The 17,946-nt window shown below is 38.4% G+C and overlaps 1 protein-coding gene across 23 annotated transcripts in view; it reads left to right on the top strand.

Annotated features, from left to right (window-relative positions):
• Window positions 1–17,267, top strand: part of Ptprc (protein tyrosine phosphatase, receptor type, C) — a 112,884-nt gene extending 95,617 nt beyond the window's left edge. For all 23 annotated transcript variants that reach the window (XM_087580040.1, XM_087580039.1, XM_087580037.1 and 20 more), the window contains 10 exon segments: window positions 1,067–1,224; window positions 1,807–1,942; window positions 3,502–3,651; window positions 8,360–8,450; window positions 9,825–9,958; window positions 10,917–11,051; window positions 12,405–12,527; window positions 12,772–12,947; window positions 14,335–14,470; window positions 15,885–17,267. In XM_087580040.1, coding sequence (XP_087436166.1) covers window positions 1,067–1,224; window positions 1,807–1,942; window positions 3,502–3,651; window positions 8,360–8,450; window positions 9,825–9,958; window positions 10,917–11,051; window positions 12,405–12,527; window positions 12,772–12,947; window positions 14,335–14,470; window positions 15,885–16,157 — 1,512 coding nt within the window. In that variant the 3' untranslated portion in view covers window positions 16,158–17,267.
• The last annotated feature ends 679 nt before the right edge of the window (window positions 17,268–17,946 follow it).

Here is a 17,946-nt window from a genome sequence, read left to right as displayed (position 1 = left end):
GAGAATGGGGAGTGAGATGGGTTCAGACTTTCACTTTATTGTGCCAAAGTGCTCTACCATTACATAGTGATGGGGTACCACTCTGGAGGCAACAGCTACACTTTAAATATGCACAGTCTTTGGTTTACCGTGTATGCCCTAGTAATGCAATTGAAACTTGCACACCTTATTTAGGTTTAATGTTTCTTTGAACCCTATTCGGGAGACTTTTGGTAACCTGAACTTTATTAGGACACATTTTCTTCAGGAAAGCAAATCCAACCTGATCCAATTCAATCCAATCAAAACAGAACAGAACCAAAAAACCAGATTTCTTGGCATTTCTCCTAAAGCCTTCTTTGCACTGATGACATCACTCCCTACCCTGCTTTTGGGAATGAACAATCCTGTCTAAAGCCAATTAAAAAACTCATGCTTGGCAAGGAATGCCATTGCACATATATGGGAGCACTGTAGAGGCCAGTGTCTATCTACTCACTGTGATTATTCTGAGGTATCTGTCCTAGTGAATTTATATGTTGTCTATTGGAAAGCTACAAAGAATATTATCTTATTATTTATATTTTGAGATGTGGCAATTCTCTGAGTGAGAATAGAACAGAAACAAACAAACAAATAAACAATTAACTATACTTTCTCCGTGTGGGAAATCGTCTTGCTTGTTAGGAAACCAAGCAGATAAATTCTCAAGAACTATGTGGGTGAAATTTACTCAGTATACAAACCTCCATCTACAACTCTGTCTCAATTTTAGTTTTTTTTTCTTTATCTTTGATGTCAAAGCACAGAAGGTCCAAGGAGTTTCTACGTTACTTATTCTTCTGTTATCTGTTCCTTACTGGTTTATTGAGCAGTGCATGTGAGAGTCTTAGTGTGGCTTCTCATGAACTGTTAGTAACAGGAGAGGAAATCCAGTCCTGGAAAACCAAGGAAGAGGGGATCTGAGGCAAAAGTCTGGAGATATTTACATGAGAAACCTATTGTACAGGTCTTCTTTTTTATATATCTATCATACTGAGTTTTCTTTTAAGAAACTGTCTCAAAAAATGCATTGTCTCTTGAGTAGAAAAAAGAAAAAGCAACTGGAAGAGAAGTGACTCATATTCAATTCACCAGTTGGCCAGACCATGGGGTTCCTGAAGACCCTCACCTGCTCCTGAAACTTCGACGGAGAGTTAATGCTTTTAGCAACTTCTTCAGTGGACCCATTGTGGTGCACTGCAGGTAAAGCCTCTGTGGGTCGAATGGGTCTGCCAGCCTGTCTCACCCTCTTGTTGGGCTGTTAGGGACATCCTCATTGGCTAGTGCTATTTTGGCAATAATCTGCCAAGATGAACTTATATTCATTTCTCAAGTAGTTGTCCTATAAATTGACATTTATAATTGCATTCATTTGTGGGGACATAAACTGACATTTTGCTTTGTCAATTAAATAGCGAGGGCCTGAAAGTAAATATGTAAATAATTCTTAAGGAAAAATTGTCCCGTTGCCTTCCCTTGATGACTGTTTCACTCCTTCCTTGTGAACATAGCTACACATTACTTCCATTTAAAAATAATCGTGTGTGTGTGTGTGTGTGTGTGTGTGTGTGTGTGTGTGTTATGTATGACTGTGTGGTGGTGATAGTGGTGCTGATTTTAGAATGGAAGGGAGCTTTATAGAGTTTTATGGATTCAATTCTTTCTTTCCACTTTTAAGAGGAATTCAGGGACCGGGTTCACATCAACAGTCTTGTCAGCCAGGCTTCTTCACGCATTGAAACATCTGATATACCTCACACCTTGCCTTTCTCTTTGTTCCGTCAGTGCTGGCGTTGGGCGTACAGGCACCTACATTGGAATTGATGCCATGCTCGAAAGCCTAGAAGCAGAGGGCAAAGTGGATGTCTATGGCTATGTTGTCAACCTAAGGCGACAGAGATGTCTGATGGTGCAAGTGGAGGTACAGTTCCGGTTGACATGACCTAGGCTCGCTATTGGTTGAGAATTTAAATATTCTGGGGTGGTAGTGAGGCACTTAAAAAGAAATCCATATTATTTACAGATTCAAATGGTGGAAGAAGATGATGTTTTAATTTCTGAAAGCTAAAATGAGCTAATCTTCATCAGAAGCACTTTGTACATGTAGAAATACATAAGTGCACGCAAGGCGAACTTAATAAAGTTCCCAAATGATGAAGTCATGAAGGCGTGACTGAGCCTGAAGAGAAAGAACACGGCACTCGCAACTTTTCATAACACTGAGCAGACAGAATAGAACAGGAGATAAGAGTATCTTTTGTTTTCTTTATTTTTTTCAGACTTGGTTGATCTCACTTTGCAGTTCATATGGCCTTAAATTCGCAGCAGAAATCCTGCCTCAGCCTCTCAAGTGCTAGGCTAAAACCACACCCTGCAAGAACCTGGTTCTTTGGACTAGAGTTCAAAAGTTCAAATTAAGGCCCTGAATTACTCACTTTATGAATTGTTGGATTTCTTTTAATCTTTCTATGCTTCAGGAAAACCATACATAAAATAGAATTAGTGCTGAAATAAAGTCAGTATTTGACTTATATAATAAAAAAAATCCAACATGGTTAAAAAGGAAAATATAAGTTAAGCACTTAGGCATCTTTGGGGCATGTGCTGTGGCATTTGGTAATTGTAAGAAATAGTTACTATAGAAAATGTCTGTTTGGCAACACTACGTGTTTGTTTGTGCAAATGGCTATAACCAGAAACAGGTGCAGGAGTGCTCCCTGAATTTTAACAGTTAGAATAACAAAATATCGGAAATGCTCTAAATACCTATCAGTGGGGAGTGGAAAATTACAGCAAATTACTTGCAGTGTTAAAGAGAACAATCTAGTGTGTGTCTTTCTGTGTGGTCAGATGCAAACATGGAACCCACATAAGAATCAATATCAGTAGCACTCATGTACCGGAGTGCCTGTAGAGAAACAGACATGAATGCAGATCTCATCAAATTAAAATGATAGAAACTAATCAGAGTCAAAAGATATGCCAAACTACATATGGCAGTTTATAAGGCTTGTCAAAAACATACCTTTTCCTTAAAAAAGAAAAAAATGGGCTCAAACGAGCTAATGAAAACATTTGGAGTTGCTAAGTTTCTGTTTGGCACACCAGATCTTAGTTTTCTCCATTGGACAAATGCCATAAAACTTTGAATAATATATTTGTTCTACAGGGTGTTTACCTGTTTTTCTAACATGCTTTGAAACTCATTAAAGCTTTAGGTAATATTAATTTCAACTAATAGATACTCTCTTGGAAAAACCACTTCTTTTGGGGAATTACAGTCTAAATTGCAATTTGTTCATCATCCAGAAATTTGTGACTCAATTTCCAGAATATTTATGTATTATAGATATCAATATTCTTTTATTACACAGCTTTCCAGTGTGTGAAAAATTGAATGTATGCATATTTTAGTTAAATGTGATCTATAAGGCTCTACAGTAGATTTTAGTTATGCGTGCTGCTCTTTGATTTTTGTAGGCCCAGTACATCCTGATCCATCAGGCCTTAGTGGAGTACAATCAATTTGGGGAAACAGAAGTGAACTTGTCTGAGTTACATTCATGTCTACAGAATCTGAAGAAGAGAGATCCACCCAGTGACCCGTCTCCTTTGGAGGCTGAGTACCAGGTAGCAATTGTCAAAATCAATATGGTTATTAATTTTGAGGAATGTGGCTTTTTTTTCCTCAGGTCCTTTCCAGTACTTGGCTACAAAGCAGTAGAATTCAGATGAGGAAACTAAGACTCCAGGAGTTTTTAAAAAAAAATGCCTGTATTTATACAACAGTTATGTAAGAGGTTTGTTCAAATCTTGAGGACTGAGTCTACAACTAATACTCTTGCTCCACTAAGCTTATATGAAAAGTGTCAAAATAATCACAGTGGCCACAGGCAGTGCAACACCTCGCCTTTAAATGCTGCATCTGGTTTTGGTTTCAAAGGAAATAGTTAGAAGGATTTGTGACTGATTACAAAGTTGAACTTGCTGGAGCTGTAAGACAGAACACAAAGGATAAGTCTTGGCATCTCCACCTCTCTATTAAGTGATTATTCTGAAAACCAAGTGAGGATGAAGTTTGTTGTGATCTCAGTGTGTTCATATAACCATCCTTATACAACTTCATTGTGTAAGTGAACTTATACAGCAGTATAAGTGGTGTCAACTTTCCCCTTCCACCTGTAATTCCCACTTTACTGAGACTTTCAGTTTCACAAGAGGTGGGATGTGCTTTTCTTTTTCTTTTTTTAATCAAATGCAGGCCACTTGACTGTTTCTGATAAAAAAAAAAAGGGTGGCTAAGCTTGGAGGACAGCGGGCAGCATCTAATGATCTGCCATCTTCCAAAGACTTGACCTCTATTGAGAGACTAGTAAACAGAGAATGAGACAGACCATCAGGGAGCTGTCACATTATTTTATTGCCCTTTGAGCTGACAAACTGACCATAAGCTCACTAAGTCACACATGCATTCTCGCTGTTTAGTGGTACTGGTATATTTAAGGTAACCATTTGTATGTACAGTCACTAAAAAATAGAGGAATTTATTTTTCAACTGAGCAGACATGCTTAAATTTCTTCTGGATGCCAAGAACATTTGTAGGCATAAGAGTCAAAGGGCTTTGCAAGTGGACATTGGAGAGGTCTGAAAGAGGGTCATTCAGCAGTCACCAGCTATTACATGTAGAGGCAGGAGACATCACTCCACCCAAGCAGTCAGAAAGAGAATGAGACCAGAGATGCTGAGTGGCTGGTGCATGTGGTGATGAAATGTCAGACAGTGGCAGTAGCTCTTTTATGGCTATCTTTTCTTTGGTAATAATATATTGGAAATGTTTAATGGACACACAATTGTACATATTTGTGCATAATAGTAGGATATTCTAAAACATGTTTACTACACATGTTAATCAAATCAAAGTTCAATCTCAATTGCCTTTAATTTATAGAGGAATTATGAAGAAAAATCATGAGTGGAGAGTTGAGAGAAACCAGAGGAACAAAGGCAATAAAATCTTAGTGCTCAAGGAAGAAGTCCCAGTAGGAAATAATTAATTCAAAGTTAATAAGATAATCAGAAGTTATCGTATGATCTTCCGCTGTTTATGGCCATGAGTTAAAAAGAGTATCATTTGGCAGTTTTAGCTGAGATCTCTGGGGATAGAGGTTGTATAAACCCATGTAGATCTGAAAATTAATATGTGGAAGATCAGCAAAGATATTGAAGATCTTTGCCAGTGAATGTTTATAGTGGTTGATGATGACATATGAAAGGGTTACATAGAAATCAAGAGAGAAAGTCGTTAAGAACAGTACGCTGGAGACTTTGATAAAAAAAACAAAATTCTAAGAGAAAGTTTCTAAAATAGATGAATAGACATGATGTTATATTTGTAATAAAGTAGACAAAGGTGGAATGGTGAGACTGGATGGGTGAGGAGTAGAAACAGTTTTCAGAGGAGGTAAGAAAGACTTCAGGCTATAGCAGGATTGAATAGATTATGTCGTCATTGTCGGCCTACCCAAGCAATGAGCATCTTCTGGGAGAGAGCTCATCACTGTCTAGTCCTAAAAATAATGAGATTGGGTGATCCTGGAATTGGTAGCTGATGCCTCTGAGTGAATGACACTGAATAATGAGTACTATGATATGAGGGAAAGAAAGAAAATGAAATTCATTGGGTTCTGAGAGTAAGAAATTAGTATAGATGGCTTGCAAGGAGAAGGCAGAAGCAAAGAGAAAATGTAATTCTTATTCAAATTATGAGGCAAAGAAATGGAAGCATCTTGGTGGTATCAAGTGGTATATTTACTGTAAAAGGGAAAGGAAAAAGATTTCTGGGAAAAGAGGATCAGGATATAGTTTCACTTAGGAAAGACCATGGACACCAGAGGAGGAGAGACCATGGACACCAGAGGCTGGCAGAAAGGTGTTCCTTCTGATTTAGCCTTTACTGTGTATAAAAGACCAGACTTCAGCTCACACCAGATAGGATACCCAATGACACACCAAAGTCACAATTCCATCAGAGTTCAATCTGAGCAATTAGGAAGTTTACTGGGCTTACGTACAGAATACAGGTAAAGGGCCATTTATAATAGTAAAGACATCTCACACCAGATGGATCAATGCAAAACTCTATACCATCATAGATAATGACCTCAGGAAAGCTGAGTCTTTCAGCTAACCTTCCATTTTGTATACATCCTAGCATTATCCAAGACCATGTGCAGTTGGCTTTGGACCCTACTCTGACTTATTATACTAGGAGATGACAGTAGCCTCAGAACCGTGGTCCTAGCTATTACTGTACTTCATGTACACTGGAGACCTCACTGAGGGGCTTAGATTTGTGGGCAGTTGAAAGAAGCAGGAATTAAAGAGTAAATAATTCTCAAAATTCCCCTGGTGGAAGGGAATCCACCAGTTCCACTTAGAATATTAGGTTCTTTCTGCTTGTTGGGTGGTTTCTCACAACGTGCTGTCATGTTTTCCAAGGTAACTGGTTTTGTTATTTACATTTTTCATTACTGTGATCAGGTGTCAATAAAAAGATCACTTACAGTTGAGAAGGGGGCAGGGAAGGGAGGAAAGGTTGACTCTGGCTCATGGCTTGATGGTTTAGTCCATTTTGGAGGAGAAAGCATGCTGGAAGAGAATCTTCTTAGACTTGTACCACAGACCATCTAGCCACCCCCCCCCACAAAAATCAGGATATATTCTTCTCCTTGTAGACTGTTCTCTAGAAAGAACTGATAGACCCTGCTGTTGGAAGTCAGTCTTAGATTTTAAGGGTAGAGAAATCAAGCCCACTCTATATCCTTTGAGAGTGAAAGATTGTTAATGGTGTTAACCATTGCCTGACTCCTTAGCACATAGACTAAGGCAGACTGCAAAGCTAGTGTAGAATTTCTGCCCATATTAGAAGAACCTGTAAAAGTAAGATGTGTCCTTTGCTTCTCAGGGAACTGAAGAGCCTGTCTCTACTTTATGAAACCCCTACATGTTAGATATGCTGTCTAGCTCTCCAATTGATGACCTTTTCTGGGTTGCAAGCAAAAGCACCCATGCCCCGTCATGCTGTCTGCAGTATGATGTTATTTATGTGAATTGCTCTCCTAGTTCAAGACCCGATCATACCACTGAGCTCTATGGCCTCAACCATCGCTCTCCTAATAAAGCACATTCTGCAAGGAAATTTTGCGTCAATTCCTGATTGGGCTGTGGCAGCAGGAGCATGAGGTCCCTGGCAAATGGTTCATATTTCTATCATCTTCACTATCCTGAGGACTTCACTGCATCTTAAGTTTCACCATCATAGCTTCACACCCAGGTCACACCAGAGTTCCATGCAGGGCATCTAACCCTGCTACACATTGACTGGGCTCAGTAGCATTTTGGAGCCTTATTGTAAAATCCTGTAACGTCCACACCCTTGCAACTTCATGCCTGGAAAGTCAGCATCACATGGACTATGCCTGCTCTCTTTGCTGGCTGGAGATGCAGCCTGCACCTCTTGGATCACAGCTCCAGTTGCCTCTGTATGTCTCTATGGCTGGGGTTAGAAAATACTTCCCTAGAAATCCACGCTAATGCACACTGCTATGAAGGCCTTCTTTGTGCAATCTCTTTACAAACGACAGTTTTACAGATGAGTTCGAATTGCTATACTTTGGCTCTGTCTCGCAATGCATGTGGTCCCACCCTCTGTGTATCATCTTTGTTGACCAAGACCTGCTCACTTAACATAGTTTGCCATTATGGTGTGGATAATAATGTAAGTCTTTATTTTGTGGTTTTACCTAACGTAGGACAAAACTATGCAAACTTATTGTCAAAGGTCTCTTAAATAAGAAGCAAACTCTACTGGGTACAAATGTGATTTTTCAGTCTCAACTCAACATGTCAAAGCTACTGAATGTCTGAGCAGTAAAAAGAAAAGCTTCAGAGTCAGATTTAAAAACTCAGTTTTCTTTAAGGAACTGGGAGTTTGACCATGCTCCAATGAGTATATGAGCAACACACATTGGACTTGGTGTATTCTTTTATCTTTTTGGGGGGAAGACAAAAGGGTGGGAGGGTGAAGAGTGGACCTAGAAGGAATAGGAAGTGAGAGTGATTGGGGGAGCATTGCATAAAATTGCCAAATAATAAATGTATTATGTCAGGAAAATAAAAAATAAATTTAAAACAAACAATCAAAAAGAACTGTCACCCGTGGGGAGTTACACAAATTTTACAGGCATTGATGATATACTTGTTTAAGAGATAGCCCAGGCTCCAATACTCTAGGAAATATTAGATTTTAAAGGAGGCTTCTATCTTTCTTTTCCTTAGAGACTTCCTTCATACAGGAGCTGGAGGACACAGCACATTGGAAATCAAGAAGAAAATAAAAAGAAAAACAGGAGTTCTAACGTTGTTCCATGTATGTAGTTGACTTTTATTTCTTGTATCAGATACAGCTTAGCCATTTTTGGGCTTATTTAATGTAAGACACAGACTATGAAGCGACAGTTGATTGATAATTGATAAGTTTGCGGGCAGCTGGGTGGTGCGTGCCTTTAGTCCCAGCACTTGGGAGACAGAGGCAGGAGGTTCTGTGTGAGTTTGAGCCCAGCCAAGACTACACAAAACTCTGTCCCAAAGCCAAAAGAAAGAGAGAGGAGGGCAAGAGGAAGAAAGAAATTAATTTGTAGGCTATCTAAAATTTAAATTTAGCAGATTATTTAGATCCCAAAAATTTTCAATTAACTTTAAAAGATGGACAGTATATAGTATGTCCACCCATACGCCAACACGGGCACATTTGAAAAAACAAAAAGGACAGAAATAGGTTATAAGAAGATAAAATCTGTGGGTTGGGGCAAAGAAAGGTTTCGTCTCCTTCACTAGTTTTATTTTACCTTTATTATATGTCAAGGTAATCATCAGATAGCAGGGTTGAGGACAGCTGGAAAGGTTTAATAAATTGTCAGTCACTAAATTCATCACATTGAAAATATGAACAATTATTTTAAGTTTCAATTCTATTTAAGGATACTGATGGGATCACACCTGGTGCTGCTTTGATAGCATCCAGCTGCATAAACCAAAATTAGCACAGGTAAAATGTAAACCATGCTAATAAACAAGGCAACCAGACAAATGCAATCAATACCTGGCTAACCTAGTTAATTTCTGCAAAAATCCTTGTTTATACTCTTAAAATATGGAATTGATAGTTGCATAGTTAAGAACACCATCAGCCAGGTTATTAGTGATTTAAAGTATTGAGAAACAAGGAATGCTTTAGAACTGGATACAATTAGATTAAAATAATTCTGAAGAATCTACTTAGTAGAAAATTTTAATTTACTGTTAATCGAATAACATTGAAAACAAAAGTCTAGGCTCTGAAAATTTTCAGTTATAATAACCAGAACCACCGGTGATGGTCCATGAACTACTAAGGTGCTATGAAATGTTGATCCATCAGTTGGAGTATAATGACTTCTAGGACTTTTGATTTTATTACCATAATCATTTGGGGACTTTCTTCTCTTTTTGACTTTCATACGTAATTTTAATCATTAAATGCTGAATTTTACCTAGCCTCTTATTGTGGTTAGATCAGTTCATTAATTCTGAATTTCTTCTTCATTTCTATGTGTCTGTCAGTAGTAAGTTTGATCCGTTTGCATTTGAGTTTTCAATGAAGCCCAAGAGTGTGATCAGGTCAAGCATATTGTCTGTAGGTGAGCTCAGTCCTCACCCCTGAGGACTTCTTCGGTAGGACTTGCGGCTGTTTCTCTTTCCACAGATGACTTTAACAGAGTGCCACTTAAGCATGAACTAGAGATGAGCAAAGAGAGCGAGGCTGAATCCGACGAATCTTCAGATGAGGACAGTGACTCGGAAGAAACCAGCAAATACATTAATGCGTCATTTGTGATGGTAGGTACCCACAGTCCGAATCCAGGCTCTGACCCCTTTGGGATCACGATTGTGTTGTTATGTCTGTTTCTTAGCAATAATATACATAGATAAGGAGCTCAATGATAATCACTTATTCATAGGTGTAAAATTTTCACCGTGTAATACATGTCAAACTACATAAAAGGGTTAAAATGTAATCATTTGATTCGGAACAAGGCAGTGCCACTGCTTGTATTTTATGTTAAACGTATTAACAAACTGGGTTAAAGAACAAAATTACAATAAATACAACTATTAGAAAGTATTAGCTATTCAAATTAGCACACCCAAATTTACATGTTGATAACAGGGAAGCTTTTTCACTCAGATAACTAGATTAGTTAGAGCGTTGACCTTGTTAATGTTAACAGTCGCAGGTCAGCATTTTTGAAAGTCTCTCAGGTGAATTTATACATATAATATTTAGGGGAAACAAACTAAAACCAAAACCCCCAAAACCAAAAACCAAAGCAAACAAACAAACAAGAAACCCAAAAACTAAATAAGGGATTCAGTAAAGACTTACAAACTCAGTCGGATTTTTTTTAGTTAGTGGTACAACTCATACTTTAGTATTAGCTTAATTACATCACATCAGGAGAAAACCTATAGACCCAAGTTAAAATAGATCAATAATAAGAATAATTAATATCCTTACACTAATTCATTTTCACAATTAAAATAATTAAAAGAGAAAACACTTTTTAGAAGCATATTTTCGATAGATAGCATTGTGTATTATAACTAATTTCACACCACTAAGTAAGAATGAAATATTTTATGACTAGACACTGAATTTTCCTTGGTCTTCAGAATCTTAACTTTGTCTATGAATGGCAATGATACCAAATCAACTATTTTTTTTTCTAAAAGTTTAAGCAGGTACTGCTCCTTCTTTGACAGTAGCAGTAACAAATTCTATCTTTGTGATTTTCAGAGTTACTGGAAACCAGAAATGATGATTGCTGCCCAGGGTCCACTAAAAGAGACTATTGGTGACTTTTGGCAGATGATATTCCAAAGAAAAGTCAAGGTTATTGTGATGTTGACAGAGTTAATGAGTGGAGACCAGGTTTGTGTTTTGAAGAACGCTGCTTTAGAATACCCTTGACCATGCTGGGTTTTTCTCTGTTCTTCGATTCCTTGGTTTTTGCTGTTCTCTCCATGTTTAATTCCTCTGGTACTCAATCCACCTTGTTAGTGCCCCAGGGATCTTTGTCAGGTTGGCTTCACTGTCTTATGTTTGGGTTCAGACGTTCTCTCAATTCTTGGGCATGTGGAGGGAGGACCTATATGGTTGAAGATTATACCTTTCACATATTTCCTATATTCATGTGTGAAAACTCACTTTTCATTCTGGACAAATATGGTTACATACAGAGCCTTGGCATTCCACTTGGTATTCTCATTACACAAATATCCCATGTTCCTAATCGACCTTCCTCTGTGCCTCCTAACTCTAGTCTTCTAGGAGGACAAAACTCTGAAATTTTCAGCTGTATATTTTCTTCTTTATTCCCATGGGATACTATTGCCACTAAGTTCTGTAATTAGTGATAAACTTAAGATGTATATTTACTTCCTAATTAACCCATGTGATATATGTTTAGTGTTTTCTTTAGTACCCTGAGATACCATTAAAAATTCCCAATAGTAGATCATTTAAGAACGATTTTAGTTCTCACATATGGTAAGTGAAATCCTCATAAGCATGTATCCATTACTGTCTCTGTCTTCTCTTCCCCTTACTCTGCTTCTACCTTTCTCCCTACAGATTCCCTCTGCTCAGTCCTCCTTTCTCTCTCTTCTCTGTCTCTGCCTTTCATCCTCCTTGAATTCCATCTCCAGCTTCCTCCCTCTACCTCTTGTCGCCTATCAGTGCCTCTGTATTGTCAGCAATTATAGATTGCTAGTTTGAGGAGATCTCTGGTTCCCTTACTCACCATTCTTACCCCTTCATGCTATCTCAGTGTAGCTTTGCAGAGAGTTGGCCATCAAGACGCTGGGTGAAATCTTGAATCAATGCAAACAAACTCTATTCTCAAGGACCAGTGTGGGAATAGAGAAGCCCAAGTTGTTGGAGGAGTCATGGCTGGGGTCAACTCATTCTATAGATTTTGAAGGGGTTAGATAATCAGGGTTTAAAAAGAGAGACAATTTTCAAAGACCTCTTCCAGAGATGATAAAGCTATTCTTAGATTACTCTGATCCTGCCCAAGCAACCACCATGCAGTGAAAATTCTTCACTGTATTTTTGAAGTCGTTTTTAGATTTTTATAAATGTTTCAATTATTTTAGAATGAGATATTTTCTATTTAGTACTAAAAGAAGAGGCAGGAAGAGAGAAGGGGTTCTGAATAGTTTAAAGAGCAAAGGCAACACCCATGTAAAACATTGTAAGTCGTGTTAATTTTTTTTTATCTAGGAAGTCTGTGCTCAATACTGGGGAGAAGGAAAGCAGACTTATGGAGACATGGAAGTAATGTTGAAAGACACGAACAAATCCTCAGCCTATATTCTGCGAGCATTTGAACTGAGACATTCCAAGGTAGGTAAACACTTAGAAAGCATTTTTGCTTTCAAAATGATGACGTAACTATCATGTAATTATTCTGACATTAAATTAATGTGAAATGTTGTGTATCTTCAAGACCACTGTCTTTATAATGGTTCCGAATAAAAATTGCTATTTGAATGAAAACAACTGTAACAAGAAAAAAGAAGCTACCAAAGTTATGATAAGCTGGACTGAACTTCATTTAAGCTAATGTTCACTTCACCTCTGATTGCAGAGAAAGGAGCCTAGAACTGTGTACCAGTACCAGTGTACCACATGGAAAGGGGAGGAGCTCCCTGCAGAACCCAAAGAACTGGTGACTCTGATTCAGAACATCAAACAGAAGCTTCCCAAGAGTGGCTCAGAAGGGATGAAGTACCACAAGCATGCATCAATCCTAGTCCACTGCAGGTTAGGACACTGATGGGATGTACTCTAAAGTTGGAAGGCTTTGTATTCATTTATATTGGACGCAGGAGAGCATCCTCCTCATATGTACATAGTGTGGCCCCATGAAAATGCCCATGAAGCAATTCACTCTCATGTTATTTATATGCAGCATGACTAATATAATATAATATATATAATATAATATATATAATATATTATATATAATTAATAACTAATATAATATAATAATATAAACAATGAAGGTTATAAAGCAATGATTTTAGACTGGCAGGTGTTTAACATCCTTTGATGTCATCTTTGAATCTCCCTTGCCTACCATTAGACCTGCGATGCTTTATGTGGTAAATTTGTGGGTGAAAAATATGTACGAATGGGTTGGCTGATGGATTCCATTGTGGACAGACTCCTCTGTATTGCATTCACTCTACTGGGTATCACAGAACCTGAGAGCTAAATGGTTTGTTTCTAGTAGATATACTTTAAGCTAGTTATTTGTAAACTTTTTATGAAATCGTGTGTGTGTGTGTGTGTGTGTGTGTGTGCCTTAATGTAAGGTCATCACTGTAAATCTGAAGAAATGCTCTTAAAAGTTATGAAAGTCCTCACTAATACCACCAAACATAAAGGAACAAGGACCTCATGGGCATAGTTTTTCCCAGGGTTCTTTGCACCTTTAAAGGTGACATTTACGTGTAAAGAAAACTGGTGAACAGAAGCTTAGGTCTGAATTGATTGCTTAGGGGGTAACCGTGTTTTCCCCGTGAAGTCTGACAGAGTACCTGCTGGCTACATGATGTTTAAAGTGAAGCCAGCCACACTGTGTGTTTTTACCCTTACTGTTCTTCCTTCTGTGCTTGATGAATTATTGGGATGTCCTTGTTTCAGTGAGTAAGTCTGTCAAGCATCTCTTTCTCACTGAGGTAGAAAGAGAACACTGTTAAGAAATGTTGAGAAAAGCCAGGAGCGATGCAGAGCAAGTCCTTGGGTGTAATCTGTTTCTGGACTTTTTCCTGATGCTTCCTACTTCTTAGTTTCCTCATCGATCAAATCTACCGTGGTACATTAACCCTAACAACTGAGGCCGCTAGTAAAGGTGCATTTAAAAATGCAAAACAACACATAAAAGAAATTATGCTCTTAAAGCCAGATCTATGTCTCATTTAGCCACAGAACCAGCAAGTCCTAGTCCTGTATTGGAAGAGTCTGTTCCCAAATGCATTAACAAAAGCTAATTTGGTCTTTAAAAGACAAGAGCAAGATGCATATAGTAGTTGTGAAATTAAAAATACATCCTATCGCTGTGTTCATGCTAATAGCCCTTTTCTCTATAAGACAATGAGTTATTTCATTTTCTTCTTCAAAAACAATTCCTTCGTTCCTTCGGCAGGGATGGATCCCAGCAGACGGGGTTGTTCTGTGCTCTGTTCAATCTCCTGGAAAGTGCAGAAACAGAAGATGTGGTTGATGTTTTTCAAGTGGTAAAGTCTCTACGCAAAGCACGGCCGGGGATGGTGGGCAGCTTTGTAAGTATCCCTCGATGTCATTTTCAAGTCCTCTGTGTTTCCAGGCGGATACTTCACCTTCCTCTCCTCTCCTCTCCTCTCCTCTCCTCTCCTCTCCTCTCCTCTCCTCTCCTCTCCTCTCCTCTCCTCTCCTCTCCTCTCCTCTCCTTCCCTTCCCCTCTCTTCTCTGTTTTTCTGATTTTTCCCACTGATTTTTACATCCTAATCCTCAATAAAGGATAATCAATATAAGTAAGACCTTATCAGAGTTTGTTGTCAACTTGTCATGGCAGGTTACATGGTCACATTCTTTAATGTCCATTTATCAACTAGTCTCATTGTATAACAAATCAGTCCCAAATTTAGTGACTTTAATAACATGACTGTATTTCAGTGATGTTCTATTGATCTGCTCAGCTCCCCAGGCATAGCCAATGAGATCCCGGCTCACATGTCTGCTAGCAGCTGATGTATCTACTTAGGTCTGACTGGCCTAAAGTAATCTGTGTTGCCAGCAAATTGGCAAGTGGCTGTCATTTACCTTTGACAGCCAGTAACCATGCAAACTTCTTGAATGAGGTGGTTCCTGCTTACATTCATAAATGATGTGTACACATTAGCTAGGAACATAGGAACATTCAAGCTTATGCAAGGGCAGAGTAGAAAGAGAACAAGCAGAATGAGCCACCTCTTGAAGTCCAGGCCTAGAACTGTTACAATATGGTTTCCAAGCAAACCAATCACGAAGCTGGGTTCAGAATCAAGAGGCCTGCAGTTTACAGTGAAAGCCTTGTGTGTTCAGGGGAAAGCAGTAGGTGTTACATCTATGGACCCTATGTATCCTCTGCCTGCAGCAACATCATAGTTGAACACCAGTGATTTAATATTCATTCTCAACACAATTTCTCACCGAAGTATACAAAGCTTTCACGTACATATGACAAGTTTACATGGATGGATTTTTAAAAAGTATTTGAATACCTGGTAAATGTACTCTCTGTAAAGAGACTTAAAGGCAAGCAAGTATTAAATAATCAAATAACTAAAGTGGCAGAAAGTGTAAGAGGGTCACTGGGGACCCTTCACTTTAACCACTGGGGACTTTTGCAAGCTTCTTGAATGAGGTGGTTCCTGCTTACGTTCATAAATGATGTGCGCACATTAGCTAGGAACATAGGAACAAAAATGACATTTTGGCAGAGGTCTGGGCTCAGTCGTCACACGACGCGTAGTGGGGAGTTACCTGACTGGTGTTGCTCACACAAGGTACTCCACGCCTGATCCTAGGGAATGGTGAGTCAGTTGGAAAGCTTGTGATGAGAACATGTCAGAAAACGTATTCTAGACTTCCAAAAGGAAATGGTTAGCATTTGGACATCTCTTCTGGACATAAGAACCTTCTCCATTGTAAGTTCATGCTGCCTTGTTTCACCAGGAGCAATACCAGTTCCTCTATGACATCATGGCCAGCATCTATCCCACCCAGAATGGACAAGTGAAGAAAGCAAACAGCCAAGACAAAATTGAATTTCATAACGAAGTGGACGGAGCCAAGCAGGACGCAAACTGTGTTCAGCCAGCTGATCCTCTGAACAAAGCCCAGGAAGACAGCAAAGAAGTTGGAGCTTCAGAGCCTGCAAGTGGTTCTGAGGAGCCAGAACATTCTGCAAATGGTCCCATGAGCCCAGCTCTAACCCCGAGCTCATAGGAACGGATTCGAGTGGGACAACGCAAAATGTCAAATTAGTTGTTTCTATTTTTCTAGACCTAATGAAAAAATATGGCTGTACAGTGGTCCGTGGAATCTGTGTTCACCTTTGCCACTGTATAAAAATATTTAAGTTTGTCAAAAGGTTTTGTACAGTTTTATGCCTATTTTAAAAATGTATCTATATCATTTAGCAAGAGTGTGTGTAGGAGAGTATGTCTGTGTGTGAGAGAGTGTGTGCTTCTGTTAGTGTGTGTGTGTGTGAGTGTGTGTGTGTGTGTGTGTCTGTTTGTGTGCCATTTAAATGTGATTAGAGAGTGCTTTCAAGCCATTATAAATGCTTTGGAGAAACAGTGCTTTTTTGTCCCCCTGAAGAAACTATACGTTTTATATCTAAACTGTTAATTTGTTTGAAGGGTTCTTTTTTTTTTTTTAAGTCCTATTGAATGTGGATTCAGTTCTAAGAATAACAATGTGTACATTTCTGAAATGACCTCAAGATGGCCTCCTTGTCCTACTGATGATCTTGTAGTTTAAGATGCTATTTCTGGAGATAGATAAAAGTGTCTAAGAGTGCTGTGAGTGTGTACAGCTGCTCCAGGGAAGTGAACTAAATTAACATTTGAGATTTATGTTCCATATACTGTCATTTCATTTCTATCTCTTAATGCATATTTAATCAAACATGAAAAACTCAAGGGAGTCTATTTTTGTATCCACGTGGGAAACAGGACTTTGCAAATGGGTTTTTGTCTATGTAATAGATGAAAATTACTACCTAATGCTCTTGATCATATCACTATATGCTGTGAACCTAAATAATTGTCCTTAACCAAATACAATGTATATTTAAAATCCATAGAATAAAAACAGGGGCATGAAACAATGTTTGTACTGAATACTTATGTAGGTAACCTCATAAAGTTTTCTTATGGAATTCAACATTCATAAGAAACATAGCATTGATATGCCCACTTCTTATTTTTATGACCATCTTTGAATTTCATTAAAGTGCATTTATCTTAAATGTCTTAAATGTTATTTGCCTTTATCAAGACATAACCATGTTGATAACCATAATAAACTTTCAGTTACTACCTTCCTTGCTTATATGGCGTGTGTTACATGTTTGCATTGACATTGAAACAATTTCTTCTTCAAGCTGAGATTAGTTTTCCCTTTTCCTTCATTGGTGAGGAGAAAGGATGATCAGTTGTGGGCATCAGCAGGGTATAAAGAGGACTCTTTTCTCACTAGCGACTCGCTGCAGCTTTCAAGTCACCTGGGAAAGCCTATTGCTCTTTGCTGGTAAACATTGTGGAAGTTTGCAATTCTAATGCTGAAGTCTTTCAGGCTGTTTTCTATGTAGATTTGTGAGTGACTTCAGGATGCTGACACTCTTCAATGATATCTATTGTAACACATCTCTACTACTGTTTACATTGTAGCATATTGATGAGGCCTCCAAAGCTAGATTACTTTGAACTCTATTTAAGCAGTGGGTGAAGTCTGATCTACGTTTTGCATAGAGGTCTGGGTTTTCTACCAAGAATATGGCGGACTCATAAAAAACGTGAAGTTCTTCAACTTATAAAATAAGTTATACTTATTAAAAGTATAAAACTATCCAAAAATCATGTGTACGTAAAGTGCTTCCTCAAAGATTTTTTAACTGCACTAACTCCAACTGTGGATGGTGTGCTAAAATGTGTATTTGCCTCTTGAAGCTATTCTTTTAAATACACAAAATAAATACTTGGAAAATAGAGCCATGGCAGCTTGGATTACT

Source organism: Rattus norvegicus, chromosome 13 (assembly GCF_021556685.1).
Source record: "Rattus norvegicus strain SHRSP/BbbUtx chromosome 13, alternate assembly SHRSP_T2T, whole genome shotgun sequence".
NCBI classification, from domain to species: Eukaryota; Metazoa; Chordata; class Mammalia; order Rodentia; family Muridae; genus Rattus; species Rattus norvegicus.
This window is presented reverse-complemented; position numbering and strand designations above follow the sequence as displayed.